The 23,664-nt window shown below is 35.3% G+C and overlaps 1 protein-coding gene across 1 annotated transcript in view; it reads right to left on the reverse strand.

The window, feature by feature from the left end:
- Positions 1-23,664, reverse strand: part of NPAS3 (neuronal PAS domain protein 3) — an 846,643-nt gene that overhangs the window by 425,557 nt on the left and 397,422 nt on the right. Inside the window, 1 exon segment of the mRNA XM_079127214.1 lies at positions 17,193-17,269. Within this exon segment, the coding sequence (XP_078983340.1) occupies positions 17,193-17,269 (77 nt within the window).

The raw sequence follows: 23,664 nt of genomic DNA on the forward strand, positions 1-23,664 counted from the left end.
TGCTCACGTACACACACCACACACACACACACACACACACACATACACATATTCTTCATCAACGCAATCTCCCTCCTACAATGGACATTCAGAAATGAGTCATTATGGGTATGTAAAAATCTATCATTCAAAGTACCCAGATTGGTCCTCTGAAAATTAGCTTTCATAAGGCCAATGTTCCTGCTTTTGACAGCTGTCTTAGAAAGACCCAGACTCATAGCCATGCCTCTGTCTATTCATGCCATGGTAGCTGTGTCAATTTGGACGCTGACTAGTGGCATAACCTGAGCAGATGCAGGACCCATATGTGCAATTCCAGATAAGATTTCCAGAGCACTGGCATCTGGATGTCAGCTTTTCCTTCCTGGCCCCACAGCTGAATGTTCTGCTAGACCTGATTGTTTCTCTGCTGGGGATCAGTCTGCTGCCTCCCTGTTGTGCTCATTGGCATTGCCTAGACTTCAGTGTGTTTGAAAACAGTAAACCAGATAATCACCTTACACTGCAGCACTCTAGGAACTTTCCTGATTTGCCAGTTTCAGGTACTGAAGTCAATCAAGGGAAACTTTAAAAATATTGGTACTGTTTCTTCAATTCTTAATTATTAAAGTTTTTTTTTTTTTTTTTTTAACTCCAGTGAATAGAAACATAGAGTACAGTGTTTGAAGGAGTTACAAGAAACCTTATATTTATATGCACCGAGTTTCCAATAGGGAAAATTAGCACAAGAAGGAAACTCACCATGGCCGGTAATTTGTGTATCTGTTTCTCAGACTGGTAGTTTTCCCACAGCACTGGAGTAGTGTGTGTCATGGGCACCTAGCCACCAAAAGGACAAGAGAGGGTCATCATCTACACATCCCCTCTTTTCACTCATCCTTTACAAATGAGTCACTGGATGAACTTCTCCTTCCAATTGGGAGTACCGAAATGGGAAAAAGAGATGCTTGGCAAGTATGAATCATCAAAGATTAAAAATGCGGAAGGCTTCCTCAAGGGAGAGAGGATAGCTTGAAAATAAATTGACAATGACGTGTCCTCCTGCTCATCTGTGCCAGCTTTCCCAAAGCAAAGACCCTCTTTCTCCCTAGATCACACTTAACCCTTACCAGGGGATAAAAAGTCTCTCCATTCTGATCTCTGATGTATGGCCCATGCCTCAGAGGGAGAGAACTGAGGAAAAGGAGCTTTGTTTGATGGGTATGATCTCTATCAGATTTCTGGGTGATATATGTCACTATGACACATAAACTGCTATTTCTGAGAACATAAAATAAATGTAAAATTTAAATAAAGATAGGACAGACACATTGTTTCAAAAACAGCCATACGAAAACATTAAAATAATACCATGTGTTTACTTCAAATTAAAATGATTTAATTTCAAAATCTCAAAATCTAACCATTTTATATAAATCAAAAAAACAAAATACATACCAGTTTTGTTTTTTTATATCCTATTTGATGTCTTCATTTAAAAATGAAAGTTACCTCTATCAATATTTATTACCTTTAAACACTGCTTAAAATGAGGTGATTGCTACCAAGTATTTTAGCAAGAAATCATTTATAACTGGTGTTTTAAATTTTGTAATTTAAGAATTATGAAAAATTTAAATGATTAATTATTGTATTGTATACACATAAGTGTAAAACAAAGGCAAAAATAATCATCTACTCCTTCAGGATATTACATGTATCTCAAAGTTCATTTAAAAATCATTTGTGTGTGTGTGTGTGTGTGTGTGTGTGTGTACGTGCACACGTGTGTGTCTGTATATACATACATATATATATATACATATATATATATATTCATTCTAGGGAAGTTGACATGTATTTTATTTCCAATATTGTCTTCTGGAAGAAAGATTAATGTAAATAACACAGCAGATTATAACATGCTGGGAAAAAGAGTGAGAGAGTTGAATTTCAGTTCTGAAAAACCCAAAATGAAAATCACTCCTGGGTCTCTCAGGAAGACATTCACTAGAAATGTCAGAGGGCTGACTAGCCTTCTGGAAGTTGGAAAACCTCTAGTTCTTTGTTTAATATTCTTCCTCAGTGCATTCATGCAAAGCACTGCAGTGCATTCATGCAGACCTTCAGAAGGAGTCATACTCTCTTTCAAAGGGGTTTGACTTGGGCACAGTTAATCACCACTGTGATAAAGCAATTAAAGGTATTCATAATTAGGACCAAACCAAATGTAAGTAATCAGAAAATTAAGGGGAAAATGACATTATGATGGGACTCTGTTTTCTTTAATGACCTCCTGGCTGAGAAGGACATTCTCATATTGGTGCATGGGGACTTGGGTGCCTAATACATTAACCCTACGAGGGGCTCAGCATGTAAATGTCTCTTGCAGTGAGAAGAATACACCTTGGAATCATTTAGTACCAGTGACTTCTTAATAACAAGAGACAATTAGTGATTAATCTATTCGAAGTTCCATATACACAAATTTGAGACAATTCAAAAAGTGTATTGAGCATATACTAAGAGCACAACACTGTGGAAAACACCAAGATGAACAAGACAAGAGCCCTGTCTTCAAGAAGCTTACAGTGCAACAGGAGGCCTAAGACATACATGCAATCATTGTGGAGTTATTTTTCCTCCAAAAAAACAAACATGGGTACATTCTTATGTAACTAAATGGAGGAATTTTTCAGTATATGAATGACAGAATAATAGGAAAATGGTATTCTATTTCCTAGATTTTACTTAGGTTTAAGTGCAATGATTGAAATTTCAGGTCCTGTCTCCACATGTGTACATTGAACTACAGATTAGGAGATAAAAATTTATTAGACATCAAGAGAAGAATAACATCTAAATATTCCCTAAAGCAGCATTTGGTGAGCCTCATATAGCAAGCTGTGATAGTTTATTTAATATCAAAATACAGGCTTTGTATTTTTCTTGATCCAACTAAACTTGTCTACACTTATAAGGAGGCTATAAATACATAAACATATTTGCTTAATATATATTTAAATTTCATGAACATAAAAAAATAATAGGTAGTGACCTCCTCAGTGGCAAATTTGTCCCTTCAACCCTACCTCTCAATTACAATAATCCTGAAGGATCTCCAAGGATCATGGAAATACAATATAATAATTTAGATATTGATTGAAATAAATAGTATAATCTTACTTTGGATTAGTGCTATACATTAAAGAACTCAAGGTTAATGCAGGTGTCATAGGAAAATAAAACCTGTATGTTTTTTAACTAAATGAATTTTGAGCCATTATTTTTCAAAAAGAGAAAATGTAGCATGTAGAAATAAGCATCTTCTCCCACCTTTATTTTCATGTTAGGCATGACACTTTGGTTGGGGGGTGGAATTATTCTGTGCTTTTTTAAAGCTTCTTAAGCTTCTCTGAAAATCAGGCTAACCTCCTCCTCACCACACACACAAAACATCATTGCATGAGGTTCTATTAGATGCAGTTTTGTTGATGTGGCCCCAAATGATTTCCCCCCGCTTTCTCTCTGCAGGCTGCCCCAAGTCTCCATTTCTGTTAATGATCTATTGCTTCTGTCTGATTCAATACAGCCCACTGGCTATGGAAATGGCAAGTCTCAGCAGGAGACAACAAAATGGTCAGCAAACAGGGCTGAGCCATGTCATTTTCCTCAAACACTTTCCCAGGAATGAAATGACAAGCTTTAAAATGTTGTCTTCTGCTCAGGGCAAAGATTTCTTTATTAAACAAAAGTGGATGTCCTCTAGTTTCCATTCAAACCATAGTTTAAAGTAAGTCACTTGAAAAATGTCTATTGCAAAATAATTTAATACTGAGTATTTCTCTTATAATTCCTTTCTCTGTCATTCTCTCAAAGTTCAAATCCCAACTATGCCAGTTTGTAACAGCTGTGAGACCTTAAGCAAGACACTTTACCAAAAAAACCCAACCTAATCATATTCGTTGCAGGGTAAGACCAGTTAAACAATTAGTCATTAATTACTAATCGATCATTCACATAAATTACCCAAGTTCACAGTAATTTTCCTGCCATGACAATAGTTTGATCTACCACAATCCAATTCCTAGGAAAAACTATATAGTTTAGCTGTGAAGCCAGTGAAACTAATCATTCAGTACAGATAACAGGTACCAGCTTAAAGGAACAGGCCTGGGTGCTTTATATTTAGAAAGACCCAGAAATGACTTCCAGAAGATTAAATGCTGTCTAAATTCTGGATTGGGCTTTTACATTCAGTCCACCTAAATGTGATCTCAAGAGAGGATACAGTTGATCTTACTATGCATTATTAAATAGTTACTGAGTTTTATCTCCTATGTGACTACAATTCTAAAAGTATAATTTAAAATGTCATTGAACTATCCTTATGGATTAAAGATGCAATTAAAATAGTCATTGATATTATCATTTGCCTTTGTATTTATGTAGAACTCACAGACTTCCCACTTACAAAATAAAAAAAAAAAAAAAAAAGAAAGAATTTTCTTTAGGTCAATTCTACTCTTGGTCTAATCTCTACACCAGATGAAATTTACTAAATCATTACATCACCCATATGAAGTATAAGAGTGGATTATTTCAGAGGACATTTTTCTGGTGACCTAAAGGTTCACCTGCATTTAAAAAAAAATATCTTTAGTAATGAAGGAAAGAGTTGCTCTGACCAGACAATTCCTGCAGCAGTTATCCTGCTCACAGGAATATGACTGGGCTCTTCTGTGAGGGTAATCCGACCACTACTTACACATTTTATTTATCCAGAAGGACAAATATTTATAGTAATTTCACTAATGCCCAAATATTTTATTTGATGCAGAAGTAAAGCAAAATGGTATGACATTTCTTTTCTTAGGTAGGTTCTATTGTGCTGCCACAAAATAACACTGTTCCATGGATTCCTTACCAGCATCATAAATCATCAGATCCTGAACTGGCAATTCAGGTCTGGTAAGTGATATTCACAAGGAGTCAACAGACAATAATAAAAACAGATGGAGACTGGGTGACCAGGAACATCTGACCCAACTCCTGGGTTGGTCCACAGGTGCACACCTGCAGTCCAGAGAAGATGGATCCCTGGAGCAAGCCTGAAGTTCCCCTCTTCCCAGCAGGATGCCTGAGTGCCCTTTTAGTTGCTGGTGCCTATGTATTCTAGTTTTTATGATCTTCAATGGGTAAAGTGTCATCCATGTCAAGCTTATAAGAAGAAAACCAACTATAACCATGTATCAGCTATGGGTGCTGTTGGGAGCTCAGCACTAGAAATCAGTTTTCCTTCCACAATTGTTTTCAAGAGACAAGGATCACAGTTTTTATTTTGGTTGATTTACAGAAAATCAAATACTTGGTTTTAATTCTCTTCTTTTTCTTTTGTTCCCCTGTATTTTTTTTTTTATTTTCAATATCTCCCTCCCATTTTATGTGGTGAAAAAAGAGATATCTGTTGCTTACCACCCCCCAATACATACACCTGAACAACTCCTTATGGAAGATTCTTCTTTAATAATCTTTCTGTCTTTAAAAAGTTAGTGAGGAAGACTATTGTGTGCATTATAATATGACAATTTTTCAATTATGTATTTAATTTAGCTCATATTATATTTAGAGATTTTTTAAATATTAAAATAACTCTTTTTTTAATTCTTCTAAGCTACTTTTCCCAATCTATAGAATACTACCATTCTAGGCTATTCACAGGTGTCCACAATCAGTTTAGTCTGAGAAATAATGCATATTTCCATTCACCCACCCCCAACCCTTTCTCAAACCCAAATGAACCCAAAAGGCTTTTGAAGTTCTGGAGATTGAGAAGAGAAAGCAGGCCCTGTCACACTGACTGAATTTTGGACCCAAGGTTAATGATAGCTGTGTTACTCCTCTATGTCATTCCTAGCTCATGTAGGTAACAAGAATATGATGTCCTCTCTCATGGAGGATTATTCTAAAGCCAAGAAGAACACTGTAACCTGGCACAGATTTGCAAATATCTCTATGTATCACTACAGAGCTATAAACACCTACGAATGAGAAAATTAATCGTATTCATATTTACACATAACCTTATGAGTTTCTGAGACCTCTGCCCACTTTTTAAATTGATGGTATAATTATCTTTCTGTCCCATTTTAATCTTCAAATAATCCAGTCACCCTTAGTGCCTGAGAAATAATTAAAGATGTTTCCATACTTTGCAAACAATATTCTTAGCATGCCCCCAAACGAAATCTGCCTGATCACAATGATATTGCTGCTCTTTTTTTCTTCCCCCAGTCTCTACCATAGGTGAGCATGCTAAAAGAAGGCATGCATCTAACCCTCAAACTACTCCCATAGGGGCTCACTGACTGGCACCAGGCTGGGCGATCTGATTCCCTCCTGTTGTGTCTATGGGTTGGCTGCAGTCTACTTCTCTTTAGAACTCACTCACTATGTGCTCTGTGCACAGGATTCATCTGAGTTAGGCATTGTGTGCAGCCATCTCATCTAATTCTTGAAATACTCTGGGAGATAAAAAGTGTAACCATCTCCATTCTGCTTAGAGAAAAATGAAACTTGGAGAATTTAAGTACTTTGCCAAAGTTCACACATTTGAAAGCAAGGGTTCAAATCCAGGTACAACTGACTCAACTGCTCTACCTTCATGGAACCATGTTAGTCTGTTTTCTTACTGCTCTTCTCCACTCATGGTAGAAACGCTGAGAAGTCAAATCATGACTCATTTTTGTACCCCATTGATTTCTCTAGTCTGAACATGTTAGGCACTCAGTAAATATTTATTGAACTGAAGCTTAGTGCTTTAAAATTTGTTGTCTGGTTTTCCTAGATCCTGATCACCCAAGATAATCTGTTTTGAAACTAAAACGCCCCCATTTGCTAGTTTCGGTTAAGTAGCCAAATGCCTTGACTTTCATTCACAATAGTGACCTCAAGCCCTTCCCTACTCACATCCTGCACAGTATTTCTTAGCAAACAATGAACACACTTAGTCTGTAAATCCAAGTTAGTGATGTACATAAAAACCCAGAATAATGCACATCTGCTGCCCCCCCATGCCCCAACCCATCACAAAAATCCCTTTGAGTTCTCCCTTCTGGTCTTGAAATGGAAAGGTACCCCTTTTCAGCATGACAGATGATGGATTTTGTGCAACATGCATGAGGAAAATCGTATGTCTTGCTAACATAATTTACAGCAATGGGTGAGGACTATTTCTACCTGCTAGCTCTTCTGGAATTATTACTGGCTCTTTATCTCCCGTTTTTCTAAGCAAGTTGAGATATAAAGAGAATAATAATGACACATCACATTTTACTTTAAAGAAAACTTCAATTTTGAGTCCCTTTACAAGTTATTTTTTCTAGTTGTTTCTAAGTTGGTAATGACAGTATGCAGACAACTGCTTTGGTTTGTAAGAGAAGGATTTTCATTTGAAGTAAAAATACAAGGTCATTTTTACAAGGTTTATCTTGAACTAATGTATATTGTCAAATATAAATACTTTTAATATAAACAATGTTCTTTTACATGAAAATTATCCTGAGGATTTTATTGATAATGTTCCTTATTTCTTCTACATTGAAATGCTCCTATAAGCACTAAAATGTTTCTGAAAAACCTGCACAGTATCCTAGACTATTTAGTATATAGACAGAAACATTAGCTGTTTATCAAAAGCTTTCTATACACAGGAGTCTATACCAAGCATTTCTAACTATACTATCTTTACAACATGACTTCAGGAAAACTTCTACTCTTTCCTCAGTTTTAAAGATGAAGAAATCAAGGCTCAGACAGGGTAAGAGATAATTCTAGGTCTACACAGTTAATAAATGAGATGTGAATTCAAATTGACTGGATATAAAAATCTTTGCAGATACTGAATCTGCCTACTTTTTCCATGTCCAGGGGATATGGATGAAAACTGAGCTAGGAACACAGAGGTGAGGTGAGACACAGCCCTGGGTTCTGAGATCCACTCTGATTCTGCCTAGGATTTATTTGCTTGTTTTTTTATTTACCAGGTATTTTCTGAGAGCCTATTATAGAAAGGACTTAAATTTTACACTTTTGATATAGAAATACTATACCTCTGAAAGGTATAGGAAGCTTATACTGAATTTGATGGGATTTGAGATTTTCAGAGAAAAATTTCATGAGTTATTTTTCAAGATCTGTGGCAAATGAATAGTTCTAATATCCCCTTCTGTTTTTATATACAATGAGTTAAAGCAGCAATGATTTTTTAAAATGACAGGTTTTAAACTTTTACTGCTATATAATATCTTCTCATAATCATGCATATGATTTCATATGGTCTAAGTTAGTTTTGAATAGTAAATTATACTTTTCCTTGCAAAATGAAATTTTAAGGCAACTTGGTCATGAAATAACAGTTTGCCATCAACTCTATATGTACTTCAGTTTTTCTATTTTACAAATGGGGATTTTGATAAAACATATGTTCTTGAGATAACGTGAAGACCAATGAGGAGGTCATTCATAGCCAACTCATACCAAGATTCTCTAATAGAAGCAATTCAGTTAGTAAGAAACATTAATCTAGATAGAAAACAAATGCTATGGTTAGAGTACTACCTACTTCATTAAACCCAGCACTTACCGGTGGGAGATTGAATTGACTACCCTGATATTAGTTTGTCAAACTAGGCAATGGACATGTAACATCTCTTTTATAAAACTGATTTCAAAACTTATTCTTATACAGTAACCTGGATCAGTTTCCAATAGAAGTTATGAATTAACTTTCAACATTAAAAATGTTTTCCTAAATGTCAATGCTGCTATCTTATTTGAGGTGAAGATACAGGAGAGGTGAATAACAGACTTAAGAAATTTCTGCTTTTTTTTCCTATTCTTTCTTTTTAAATAAAAATACTGTAATCCTTACTTCTGATTGTTTTACAGCTCAATTGATAAGGTGTGTTCCTTTTTTTTTGTTCAAGAAAATTTAAAAGCAACTAATTTAAATATGCAAAATTATCTTGAGTTGTTCATACGTGAACTTAAAAGCCGTGCAACACAGGAAAATTAAGTAATTATGCCTCCAAGTTATTTACTGCAATTAAGCTCATTTATCATATGCAAATTAGTGCAAACTGGTCTCATTAGTTACTAAATTACTCAATATGAGCTGAACAATGTAGCACTCCAGTTTGTAATGAAAAATCCCTGTAGAGGCAAGCAGTATCAATTAAGCTAATTTGCATATGCAAATATATTCACTAACTTTCTCTTTTTCTATATTTAGTTTTACATTTTCTTACTGTTCCAGATCATGGGGAGACTTTAGGGTCACTCACCTATCTCTCCTCCTTCTGTCATAACTGAAGGAATTAATTCAGAATTTCTCTATTATTTGAAATCATTTCATTTTATTTTAGTGCTGATGTCCAGAGGGATAGCACTTTACCAAAAGCCATTAAGAACAAGATAACGCAAATTCCTAGAGATCATCATTTCTTTGATACTTATAAGTTCCAATAAAATAAATAGTTGAAATTCTAACTCATCACTAAAATAGAAAATATACTTGAAGGCATTACTGTCACACAGAAAAGACTTTTGAAAACATTACTATCAAATGTAGGAGGAATGTTGACTTGGCTAGACAGCATCTTGATAATAATTTGTATTTTTATATTAGTCAGCATTTGAGCTATTTTAGATGTATTCACTTTCTTCTGCCCAGATGTTTGAATGATACTAGTTAACCTTTTAATTTCTTTTGCTGAATGAAATTAAAGGTGATATTAATAACAGCCCTTTTGGCATTCTCTGCACCCATCCCAACAATGTTTTAAGTATACTTCACGCACTATACATTGTTTTTGCCTATACTTCCAGTATATCTTCTCTACCAGAATCTTCAGTTTATTCTTCTACAATTGGCTGATATCTGAGACTGAAGTGGTACTGTGACCAGAAAGAAGTATTTGAACACTAACAAGGATATACACAAGATACTATTTATTTTGCTTTCCTTATTAAAGGATACAAATTTTCAAAAATTTTTGGTAGAGAATTCATATGTTCTCATTTGTCTGACAATAAATCTGCAAGACCAAAATGGTACATGAACCAACTATGATTCTAGCATCTGTTCTTAACCAACCTAAAATGAGTAACAATAGAAAAGTAGAAATGTAAATGTATATCAACCTAATTTTCTTCTAAATCTGATCCATAATAGACTCTGCAAAAAACACAGGTTCTTTTTTTCTTTCTTCACACATGACTATGCCACCATCCTATATTGCACAGTTTAAGGTGTTGAGGGGGAAAAATTAAAAACACAAGAATGAAATCTGACAGTTCATTGAGGCCTATGCCATCATCCATATCACTCACTCAAATCTTTGATGACTTTGTTTAATAAAATAGAAAGAAAAAAGTTAATAGCTAAATTTGAGTGCCTTCTCCGCCATTTTTAGAAATCATGTACTTTGATGAAACTGTTTTGCTGTGGTCCACCATAAGCCTTATATTCATTTTGTACAACAGATTTCTTCTACTAATAATTTATCCTTGCAAAACTATTTTCCTAGACATGGTACAGAAGACAGACAACCATACAACCGTTCTGCGGAGCCATTAATACTCTGTCAGAGAACCTGACATACTATAGGTTTAAAATGTTTTTGGAGATTCTCTATGGTCCCTCAGAGGATCTGTCCCAGGAAGTTCTCTCTCAGTTTGGGGTCTAAATGTTCTAAGAGCAATATGAAAATTCCCTTATGACCAAAAGTAATGCAAAGACAATGACACAGACTTGAGGGGATCGTTCATGTAACATGGCCAACCACAAAATTGATACATGAATACCACCATTACTTCCACTTAGGGGATTTCTTATAGAATATACTTTTTGATTTAGTTTAAATAGTAAATTCATCCTGTGTCATTTTTGTACAAACATGCAAGTACTTATAATATTCATCCAAATCATAAAATTTTCTTTTATGATCCCAAACATAGAAAGCATAAAGACTGTCTTTCAATCACTTTATAAGCACATGACAGTTATTAGTAATTATGTGTATTATACAATGTCAGTAGCATAATATTTATGTACATACAGTTTAATATAAAATGCTGAGAATGAATTCAAACATAAGTCTTAAATATCTTCCACTTACTAGGTCTGATTTGATTGTTTTAACACCTGTGAGGTGAGTAAAGTAGCATTAGTATGGAGTATGCAAAAACATATTACAACTTTATACAACAATTATATAAACATTATTTACAGAGTAAAAAAAGCAGATCTTCTGCTAAGGGCATACAAATAATTAAAGCACTCCGTTCATAAATCTGGCACCTAAGGGAAAGCCATTCCGGTAGTTAATTTTATGACTTGCAAAGATATTTATTATCATTTTGTGTTTCGTTAACTTCAATAAGTTAAAATATAAATATGCTATCTGGTTGCTAAACTGGAAAAGTAAAAATAAATACCATTCATATTTTTTTCATGCTAAGGAGATGATGAAGTGGAAGCCATAATGCCCTATGGAGAACTTTCAAAGCAGAAACCAAATTTGTGCTTATACTTAGGAAAGATCCTGCATGATGGTCTCCTGAAGTTCTTGGATTCTTACTTAACCTGTTGCAGAATGTATAATCCCCAATCTTGACTCCTTGCCTTCTCATCCATCAGCTAACTTTAAAAAGTCAACGAGGAATATAATGAACTAAAATGTCTTGACTCAGGCCCAGCAGGTATACTTCATAGCCCTGCCATCCCTTGAACCCTCATCCCTCTTGGGAAGTTGGCTCTTGCCCCAAATTTATGCCTCTAATAGCTACAGGTGACCATAAAACTGGTCACAGTCAATAGTAAGGCCCTGGTGAGAATGGTGGCCCGTGATTTGGGCAATGTACAACTCTGGGCCTTGATCCTGACCCCATATACTAGTACCGAGCCATCTGTTTGGAAACTGGCTTCACAGGAGTTGATTTTACACTGATGGAATCATCATACTAGTCTTTTTCCCTCTCAGTGGAAAAGTAGTCAAATTTTAGGAGATCTCATCAAATTTTCTTTGTTTTCCTCAGAAAAAAACATGATTAGTTAGATATACAAAACAAAAACGGCATGGATACACCAAAATTAATAAGTTCATCCTCATCTCCTACCCTCAACCTCTCTCTACACCAAGGGAAATGTGGTTTGCATTTCAATGAAACAGCATTGGGGTACAGATAACAGGGAAGCGTGCCACCTGGTGCTGTCAGCCCCTCACTGGTATTTTGATCTAACCTCTCCTTCACCTTCTAAATTCAGTCGGTTTCCTAATCCTGTTCACTCCCACTATAATTATTTTAATTCCTCACTCTTAAAACAATTGTCTATTAAAATGCTCTTACCATTGCTTGGAAAGTATTTTAATCTAGTTAGCATCCTGGGTTCAAATTTAACTGTTACCTAAAAAGACATGTAAGCTTGAGTTAATTAAGTTCTCTAAGTTTTAGCTTACTTAATTTGAAAACATACATGACCACAGTCCCTATCTCACCAGGTACATATTGTGAATACTTGATGATATGAGAAGGAAACAGCACAACACATGAAACTTAGTAAAACTTCAGTCAACTTATGCTGAAATCCATCAGGACTAGGCTCTTCTAATTGAAACACACAAACACATGCAAACCCTCTCAGCTGGTATTTGCATTAGAAATGTAAACTTTTCAATATAATCAAAACAGCCAATAGTGGGAAAAATGGTTAAATAAATTATGATACATCCATAGTATGGTGTGTCATTTAGCCATTAATAAGAATGAAAATCAATTCTTTCTTAATTCAGATATGACCACAAGATATTGATTTTAAAAAAGCTGATTGCTAAAGAGCATATAATTGGCCAACAGAGCTTGTTTTCCATCTATCTTCTGATATACACAAAATACTTGGCCCCATAAATCTCAGACATATAAACACAGTCTCACAGCATGAAAAATACAATATTCCTTGGCACTATCATTTCATCTCCTGCCCTTTGTTTATTACAAACATCCACATTCTTCTCCTATACCTTCTTCTACCATGTGTTAGGTTTGTCTTCTATACCTAACATTCCACTGCAACTGTTTCAATTGACAAAACTGAAGGCATCTCTTCAATATTTGCCCCATTAAAGATTTATCTTCAGCTACCTTCACATTATTAATATTCCTTCCCTTAACAAAATCAAATTCTATGGTTTCCTTTTCCTTCTTGTCTTCTCTTGTCTCTTTACATTTTAAATAACAACTTGCCCCAACATGCTCCTTAACCCTCTCTTTGCTCTATATCAGTTCTATGAGTTTTCAATCCATTTCTTGATTTGAACAGCTATTTATTTCAAAACCAGTGATTAGTATTTCCAAGCCCTATTTTCAGCCCTAGCTTCAACACTGCTCCAGAGGATCAGACCCAGGATTACAACTGCTCACCTCATATCAACTTGGCTATTTAGGAAAATATCCCTTTCCATTTCTCTCAGGTAAGAGGATCAGGATAGCTAGCTACCAATCTAGAGAACCTGTGACCATCATTAATCCTTCCATTCCCTAGTCTGTCACCTCTATTTAATGATCTTGTGCCAATGATTCTATCTCAATTTCAAAATGCCTCCCTATTCACAGAACTCTACCTTGGAGATCTTCACTTTCTCTTTCATGAAATGTAACAATTTCCTAAATGATCTCTTTATAGCAGGCTCTTGCAACTCAGACTTCCTAGACACTGTATTTTTTTTTTTGCGGTACTGGGGATCGAACTCAGGGCCTTGTGCTTGGGAGGCAAGCACACTACCAGCTGAGCTACCTCCCCAGCCCTAGACACTGTATTTTGATAACTCCAGAAATGAACCAAGTCCTTCCCTTGTCACTTCCCACATGGAAGCTTTCTCCATTGGCTCATCACTAGTTAGAGAAACAAGTCCTCACCTCCTGGGTTGGCTCACTAGGCCTGTCACACATGGTTCATGCAGTTTCTCCACCTTCATCTCTTATGTGCTTCCTGTGCATGTGAAGCAGCCATCATATCAAATACACTAATAGTCTCCCAAAAGATCTATTTCTTGATCCCATGCCTTTGTGTTTGATATTCCCTTTGATTAGAATATTCTTTCATTTTCTTTGCCTAATTAACTATTAATCCATCAATAACTTTAAGATGTCATCTTTGATGTTTTATGGCCAATTCTAGAGTCTTGCTCTTTCCAAGCCCTATTGTACTTGACCAGTTTAATGCTTTTCATTCCTGGTTCCTGATTCCCCAAATGAATGCAAGCTAGTTAAAGACAGCAGCCACATAAAATGAATTTTGTGTTCTTACTTAGTATCTGAAATTTTGGAGAGAGGGTAAGTGACATAAACTCTGAGGGCAGACACCATACCTACACCCTGTTGAGTACACAGCTTTATCAAGTATTTACAAGAGAAGAAAGTGTAGGAAGGAGTAAAAGAAATGAAGAATTTATCCCCAGATGCCAGAAATCAATCAGACTGTACCATGTACCCTCTTGAAACAAGATATAGAAATTATCTTAATCTTGCAGAATATTGAGATATTGTTGAATGTGTCACAGACATAAGTCTATAGGCTCAAGGATTTCCCTGCTAATTAATCAAGGCAACTAATTACATAGCCTAGAGGATGCTCTTCCTGTTAATACTACTTCCCAACCCCATCTTGCCCACAATACTTTTATTTAAAAGAATAAAATAGTATACTGTATAGTTTCATACAAATTATTGTGTAGTTATCCACTCCATAACCATTGGTATTAAAAATCAAATGATATAAAAGGTACCAGTCTCTAAGGAAATTTCAAGATTATTGCTTGGATTTCTTGTAAGCATATCTACAAAATCACTTAAATGTTCTCTTAAAGTCAACAGCTTAGAACATATTCCACATATGATCAACTATATTTGAGAGTGACTTTTTTTCCTCTTCAGTGTTGCTCCCTTCTTCCTTCCTTCCTTCCTTCCTTCCTTCCTTCCTTCCTTCCTTCTTTCTTTTCTTTGCTTTTCTTTTCTTTGTCTTTCTTTGCTTCCTTCTTTCCTGTACTCTGAAGTCAAACAGAATCCATCTAATCCTTTTTTTTTTAAATGAGATTTTCAAATAGATAGAATGGGTAATGTTATTTTAAGTTATATGTTTTCCAAGCTAAACTTCCCTAGGTTCTTTGTTATTCTTCATGTAACATGATTTCTAGTTCACTTGAACTAAACTGGTTATTTTCCTCCAAATGACATGGAGGGATCTTGACTTCTCTTACAATGTAGTGTCTAAATAGAGTATGACCACACTCAATATGGAGAAGAGCAAGCAGCCTCCTATTAGATCCTCTATTTTCTCAAAGAAACAATTTTGAATGGGCATTTGAGATAGTCGATCTATATTTTTATACTGAGTTATATTCAATTCCAACTCCTAAGTTCTGTATTAGTTTTTAATTTTTGCAATTCGTAAGTCACTCTTCCATGTGATTTTAGAGTCTTGATTTCCAGAACAATCAGAAGATAATCATCTATGGCCATTCTGTGAACCATTTTTTTCATTGATTCATTCTTAAGCACTGATTGTTTCAGAATACAAACAGAAGTAGTTGTGAATCAGATCACAATCCAACAATATATGTCAGGGCTCACACAAAACTTAGAGATTCTAAACAAAGTATGTACAGGAAAGAAGGATATAAAAATTTGAAAATCTGGAAAGCAATATGATCTTTTCTGTACCCTTAAAACTAATCCTGGGTTACTGCTATGGTAACTTGAAACTTTAAGTACACAATGGAATAGCATCTCTCAAGGTAGGGTTTAAGAAATACCAGTTTTGAGATATTAACATGTATTAACAAAAAAAAAAAATGAGAAATGCAGAATAAACAAAGTCAGACTTCTCAAGTCCTTATGTTTGCAAATGTGAACTTTGATTTCCCAGATCTTAACATCATTAAAATTATCTCAGAAGGTTATTGAAAATGATAAATTCCTGAACCTGATCCTATATCTCTGATTCAGTACAGCCATGTTGAGGCCCATAAAAGGCCCATAAATACATCTTTTGAGCAATGGGCCCAGTAATCTTGAAACTACCAGCAAAGGAACTGCTCTGGAAAACTACTGGGATTTGACCATGAGTTACTTTATTTTTTCAGGAAGAACTAAGAAGAGGTTCTTAGTATACATACTTTAGGGAATAATGTGCTAGATTCAATACTACTTTTGAGTCTATAGAAAATGAAAACACCATTGAGGCAATTTTTTAAATCCAGATGGAAAGGAATCTGGAGTTTACTTTTATTTTGTCATAAAGTTTATCTAAGAAAAACGTCACCTTTTTAAAAATATAGTAATTTGCCTAAATATCCCAAACATGTCTGCTTCTCAAATTCCTTGAAAAATATCTTCTACAATTAAAAAAAAAAAAATGGTCCTGGCAACGTTTATTCTGGAAGTAGGGATAATGCAGAATAATTGCCCATGTATGAAGGCAGAGGTATTGAATAGAGGAATAGTGTTAAAAAAAATTGAATAAGTGAGATGCTGAGCTAGGAATGAATCTTCTCTAGGGTTAAGTAACTATAGCTTCCTCCTAGTAACCTTCACATTTATTTGTTAGGAAAGTCACTGGGAAAAATCAGTCACTACTAGTCTCCTCTACTTAAAAATAGACTTCAAAAAATGCCCTAAGAAATTTTCTAATTTGGAGAGACAGACATTAGGATTAAAAGCACTTAACAAATACAAACTCAAGCAAAGAACTGAAGTTTGGCAACACAGAAAAAATGTCACAGTACTTTTACAACAAAACTTTGCTCTTCAAAAACAATATATAGCTCCAAAGACACACATATATCCACTTACAAACACAACATACACACAATCACTCTGGGTACAGCCAGTTAACTATACATTGCACATTGACTAAATATAGCAACCCATCTAAATGATTACAGCACAAGTAATACTTGCCCTCCCTTTCTCATTAATATTCTCTCATTGGATGACTTTCTAAAAAGGAGAAAAAAAATTCATAAGAATTTCAAAATTCCAAGATAAAATAACAACAAATACATATCTGAAATTTAAAAAAATTATCGAAAAAAGGTCAATCTATGAATTTTTTTGATAAAATATAAGCAAACTTCTTTTTATTTTACAGGTACCTGCAAAATGTGACTTCCCAAATGTGCTTCAAATACTTCAATGGCTAGTGCGCTGGGGCTTCTCCTTCGTTGTGCACCTATAACTTAAAAAAAAAAAAAAAAAAAAAAAAAAAAAAAAAAAGAAAGAAAGAAAAGAAAAAAAAAAAAAGAAAAAAAGAAGAAAAAGGAAGAAAAGCAATTAAGTTGGAGCTCTGATTTCATATCTTCAGCTTAATTTCTCTCCAATGGCATCACCATCTAGTTAAAATATCAGAAACACTACCTACTATTAACTTTGGTTCTGAGTTGTTTGGACATTTATCCATAGTTTAGGTTGAATAGCAACTTCCAGAAGAAAAAATAAAAAGAAATAAAAAATTGTTTTCTTTTGGATTGTTTTTCCTATACTGGAGTAAAAGCATATGAATGTTCATATCCTTTAAAAATAAATTAGCATACTGCTTTTCTTAAAATGAAGGTGTTAACATTTTTAAGGCACCTTTTTAAATGCCCTACCCCCACAACCCCCCACCCTGCCATGAAACTTAAACTTTTTGTGTCTTCTCAGCTAGAAAAAACCAAATAGAGCATTCCTTTTGTTTTCTAATAAAATAGCTTTATCACAATTTATTAATAACCAAATATTAGATAAGAGATTATCATGAATGACATTTTTGCACTAGGACTAAGTGTCCCGAGATGGTTGGAATTTACATTTATCGAATGTTTACGTGTAACTGTTCTACAGGGTTGACAAGCAGCTAAGCCAGATCCCTGGCCAGCAAGTGCCTTCCCTTATGGGGTCAGTGATGATTTCTCATCTGAAGTTCCAAATACTACTGTTCTACTATTAGCATGGGGTCAGTCCTCTTCAGGACTTTGCCCACAAGCTTTGCCTGAAGGCATTTGTCACTTCAGGAGCCCCCACAGTCTTTTTAACAAAATTGGGCATAAAGCATTCTATTTGTGGAATCCATAATTACAGGTCCTCATTTTCCAATTTTGTTTTCAACATGGGTTGACAATTTGCTTTTAAACCTGTTTAACTGTATATATTTTTCTTCTTCTTTTTTTTTTTTTTTTTTTTTTGGGGGGGGGGGTTTTTGCTTATTTACTTTTGTGTGTGTGTATTTGGTTTATTGTTCTTAAGCATCATAAAAATCTGAAACTGTTTGTTTCACGGTTATTTATGAAAGGAAATGTTCAGATATTTTCTATAGTTCCAACAAGTGAATTCTTCATGTCCTGCATCTCTTGAAAATTTTATCATAAACCTCTGCTTCTTCAAGCCTAGATACTAATTGAAAATAAAATCAAAATCTCTGCTTCCTTATGGTTAAAAACACTTTCAGCTAGTTAAGAAAATTCCAGCAAAACACTGCTGGGAGAATCCTGTTTCGTTTCAGTTACTAAGTCAGTCGGTTGGATCGGTAGCTTAGTAAGGATTATGCTATAAATGCATTTACAATTATTGTGCTGTGTGAAAGTAGGGAGTTTACCCCTGCAATTGAGAGTCAGTGTTTGTAATATCTGAAAAGCACTTTGAAAATAGCATGAGTGTTGAGTATCATTATTACTGGCAAGAAAAAAAATAAAAGGGATATTTTTTCAATGGGAAAATTTATAAAATATAATTGAAGAGTGATTATTATTTCAGAAAATTCCAGCTGGAAGGGATCTAAGAGATAGATTTCTATTCTAATATCCTTGTTAGCTTCAGGAGCAAGCAAAACATACAACTAATAATTTTAAAACAGAAAAAATCAGTTTTCATCCTGAAATTAATCTTTATTGTGAGCATGGATAGGATTTAAAAATTTCTAATATTCAGATATATTTAAGACAGCACTACTCTGTGTGTGTGTGTGTGTGTGTGTGTGTGTGTGTGTGTGTGCATGCGTTTCTGATTAATTTTCTATTCTAACATGCACATTACTCCCTTCAAAACTCCTTTGGCATTTTTGATAATGCAGCTGTCTTGCTGAATACTGTTTTCAGTTTCTAGAGTGTTAATTGCACATTATGGTAGCTTGGTGTGAATGATCCCACATGAATAAAATCTGCAGCCTTTTTTTTTTTTTTTTTTTTTTAAGATTATGGGGGTGGGTGGCTTTGGGGAGGGAGAAGAGAGGAGTTGAAAAATTTCTAAAGTGTCCACTCTCTTTTAGAGGCAGTAATTAGGATTCAGAAAGATCCTTATTAATCGTCCATAATTTGGGGGGCACTTCAGGGCTTTCAATTACAAAGTTCAAAATAAACCATTGCACCTCATTAAAAAAGAATAGACTAACTTTACAGAAAGTAAACTGTTCAACGAAGAGCTGGATTAAGAGAGGGCCAAGAGAGCGAGGGCCACTAACATACAGAGGACCCTAAAATCTTACAGGAAATGTAAAGAAGCATTATTTGTTAGAAGGTCTATGAGGTAAGCTCCAGTAATAACAGATGGCAGCTAAAACACCTTCTAGATGCCCAGAAATAGTTGTCCTGAATAACAGGTAGGGGTTATTCAAGCCTGGCTATGTTGGTCTTTTTTTTCCTGCCTTTCCCCACTAGGGCTCAGGCCGTTCTCTAAATAAATGTCTTCATCAGGTCTTAGGTCTTAGGTCCATGAGTTCTACCTGCATAGTTATTCTTTGTTCTTCAAATCCTCCAGAAACCTGGGAGCGCATCCTCATACATGCTAGCATAATATACAAGTATCTTGTAAATAGTTTCATGCTATTCTATTCAATGGCATTTTTATGGCACTGGAACTTCTCTTGATTTATATGTTTTGCACTTATGCAGGTGATGTGGGTCTGTAATGACAGTTCCTAATTTTACAACCAACATAAATATGTTAAACAGGGGCCCATTATGTCCCTGGTAGAAGCCCTGCTTTAACTCTAGCATTATTGGTAACTGAATAGATGTTAAATACACACTTCTTATCTTGCACTTATCCCATCACACTTGGCATTTTGAGAAGTGAGACACTGATAACTCAGGACACTGTAAACAGTTATTTTGTTTCTGTGTTCATCTCATTGTGTTTACAGAGTATCATTAATGCTGAAAGAAGGACTAAAGAGCATTTCCTCAATGAGGTCCATAATCCTCAGAAAAGTAACATGGTTTATGAATTGCTCTCAGATTTCTCTGTTTTAGAAGTTGACATTTTCTAAACCCCTTCTGTAATGCTTCCCTACTCTCTCTCCCTCGTTCTCCCCTACACTATTATTGTTCTTATTATGATTATTTGGGTACTATGGAAGTTGAACGTAAGGGTGCTTTATCACTGAGCTACATTCATCAGTCCATTTTATATCTTATTTTGAGACAAGGTTCTACTGAGTTGCTGAGGCTGGCCTGAAACTTTCAATCTTCCTGCTTCAGCCTCCGGAGTCACTGAGATTACAGATGCACCACCATGCCTGGCTCAAGTTACACTTATTATTGCTGATCAGTAACTGTTTACCTGACATATTTCATTTGTTTCTTCAACTAAATATTAATCTGAAATTTAATGAACACTAAGTTAACCAAAAATGTGCACATCCACACTCATGTGTGCATACACACACACACACACACACACACACACACACAGAGAAATGGAACGTGCACTCCCTTTTCTATGAAGATAATGTCACTAACTGCCTGTCAATGAAGCATGAGAGCTGTTTAATTTGAACATCTTATATACATTGTCATAAGAAAAAATATCAAGCCATAATAATTCAACTTAAAATCTATTTAACATTTTCTAGGTGCCAATCTGATGTTACAAACCGCTATCTACTTACTGTAGGGTAACTGTTATGAAACCCAGTAAATAGTCCAACAGAAAAAGTTAAGCCATTTAAGAAAAAAGTAGGTCCAGTATATAATTGTCATCAACAAACACCACAATCCTACTTTATCATGTTTTAGAAGAGTTAAAAACAAAGCATCTAGATTTTTAAGAGACTTTGAATGGAAGAAATATATAGGGAGGAGTATTTTTTTTTATTAAAAAAAAAATCAGCTAAGCAATTCCTGACCCGACCATCTCTTTAAATGATCTGATGAATCACAGGACCGTGCATGTGGCCTTATTCATATTAAAAAGTAGAAGACACATAAGGAAACCATAGTCTGAAACACATATCTAAAAAATTTAGTTTTACCCCCAGCAATGTCAGCAAAAATGTTCCAATCTTCAGCATAATCTCGCACGGTGATCTTTGAGAATTAATTCTGTAAGTAAAAGACAATCCTCCTTTCAGAAATCTACCACACACACCCAGTCATATTCCTGGCCAGGGCTCCTCACCTCCAGGGATGCACACCCGTGAGGAAGGTTGAGGATTAGCACTCAGTGGGAGTTTGACCTATTCAACCAAAAGGTCAACTTGCCATAGAAGAACCCATTACAAAACAGAAACAGGACAGCTCAGTGGACACACATAATGAAAGGGGGGAAAGTCATGGCCCTCTTTGCCTTGTGCCCTGCCTTGCCCTTTTCCTTTACAGCCCTCCCCACATCGCCCTGGCCAGCACAGTTGAGGGCAGGAAGAAAGACCTCAGGCAGGGAACCGTAGCTGGGCTTGCTACAGAAGGAATCCCTCCAAAGAGGTATTCCAAAGTGAAGATGGGTATGACACTGTGGGGCAGGGGTGCCAGAGCTTGTTTTACTAAGAAAAAAATCATCAGCAGCAGGTAGGGAGGATCCTGCTAGAGGTACCTTCTCATTGCCTCTTCCAATGCTATGGGGAGCAATACAGCACCCTAGGAGAATGCAGCCTTTAAGTTCTATAGGTAGTATCTTAAGAATGGAATCATTCAGCCAGTAAAAAGGCAAGCTTCATGCCAGGTCACCTCTCCTGGCTGCTCTCTGACTCTTTCATCCAAGGAGCAAGTGAGGAACTATTCCCACACTGAAGAATGGAGGCCCAAAATACATGCTTAAAGGAATCTGCAGACATCACTCCCTGGGCTTCAGCATTTGGGCTGAGCAAAGTCAGGGTCTGCAAAAGAATGGAGTACAGAATGTTTAATGAGTCTTTCCATGGCTACTGAAGAAAAGAAAAGGGATTTCCCTTGAAAAATCTCAATTAGCCTTCCTCACTGTGGGGCAAGAAAGGCAGGGAGGGTTTTCACAGGAGCTACAGAAGTTTACGAGGTATGAGTGTGTGTGGGTGTGCGTGTGTGTGTGTGTGTGTGTGTGTGTGTGTGTGTTTATGTTTCCCTACCAAAATGAAAACTGCTGTTTGCATGTAACCTGGGATTAAATCTTCATAATCATTCTGGATCTCACAGTTCTGCCTACGGTTACAAATCACATCCCTTAACAGTAAACTTCTCTGTGTTTGTATTTGACTTCTACATGGGGAATTTCAGGTTTGGAGCAGAGACACTGAAACAATGCTGGGTACCAGCTTGACCCATTTAACAACATTATAATTAAAATTGCTGCTGAAAGTACAGAGCACTGTTGAAAGCGTGGTGTTTTCACACAGTGCATCATATAAGTATCTGCAAACAAATAATAACAAGGCTTTTTCAATATACTTTCACCAAGATTAGTTTTTGCCACTTAAAGTGCAGGATAACTGATGATCAGAGAAGAGAAATAGGAATAAGCATTTTTAATCAGGAAAATGAGAACCAGATTTAAAATAGAAGAAAAAAATCCTATATTCAGGAGTAATACACTTTGGGTTTATTTTTAAGTTTAAATTTAGAGGATTTTTTAAAATTAAAAAACTCATCTTCATAATTCATATCCCTCAAACTATTAACATATTTTATAGTACTCCTCATTTAGACAAAAAGAGGTATTTATTCCAAGAATAAAATTGAAACTTTAAGAAATCTTATGCTGATTCAAAATTTTTAACGTAACACATTTAAATTTTCCCTACAATTTAAGTATGAATTGAATACATTAAAGAAGAGAATTAGGAATGATATGATTGTGAAAGTTTTAATACTTACCAATGAACTGCTGAATTTGGAAAAATAAACTATGTCTGCTTTTCTCTAAGAAGCATATTTGTATTGCTTCAACTACTAAAGAATTAAGGGGAAATATGCATTGCTGATAGGTCTGTTTAGTGAAGGGATTGCTTTATGTTTTTCATCTTCTTAAGCATTAACTAGAATTAAATGATATTTGAAAACTTATCTTTACAATTTTCCACCAAAATGATATAGTCCTTTAAATGTGAAAAGCACCCAAACACCACCATAATAAGTCTTGACAATGTTTTCATGTATTTGATCAGCAACATATTACAGGCACTTCTTTTTAGTACAAAGTTTCTATTTTAAACATTGCTTTGCCCACCTCACCTTCCTTTTCCATTGAAGGAAATGAGATATTTCTCCATCTGTAGCTGGCAAAAGGAGAAAATGGCCTTTCTCCAACAATCTGGTAGTTACTATAGGAACTACTGTATGGCCCTCATATGGGCTACTTATAGGGTGATTAACATTCTTCACAGGAGAACCCACACTTCCCCTTGAC

Source organism: Sciurus vulgaris, assembly GCF_902686455.1.
Source record: "Sciurus vulgaris genome assembly, chromosome: 2".
Taxonomy (NCBI): domain Eukaryota; kingdom Metazoa; phylum Chordata; class Mammalia; order Rodentia; family Sciuridae; genus Sciurus; species Sciurus vulgaris.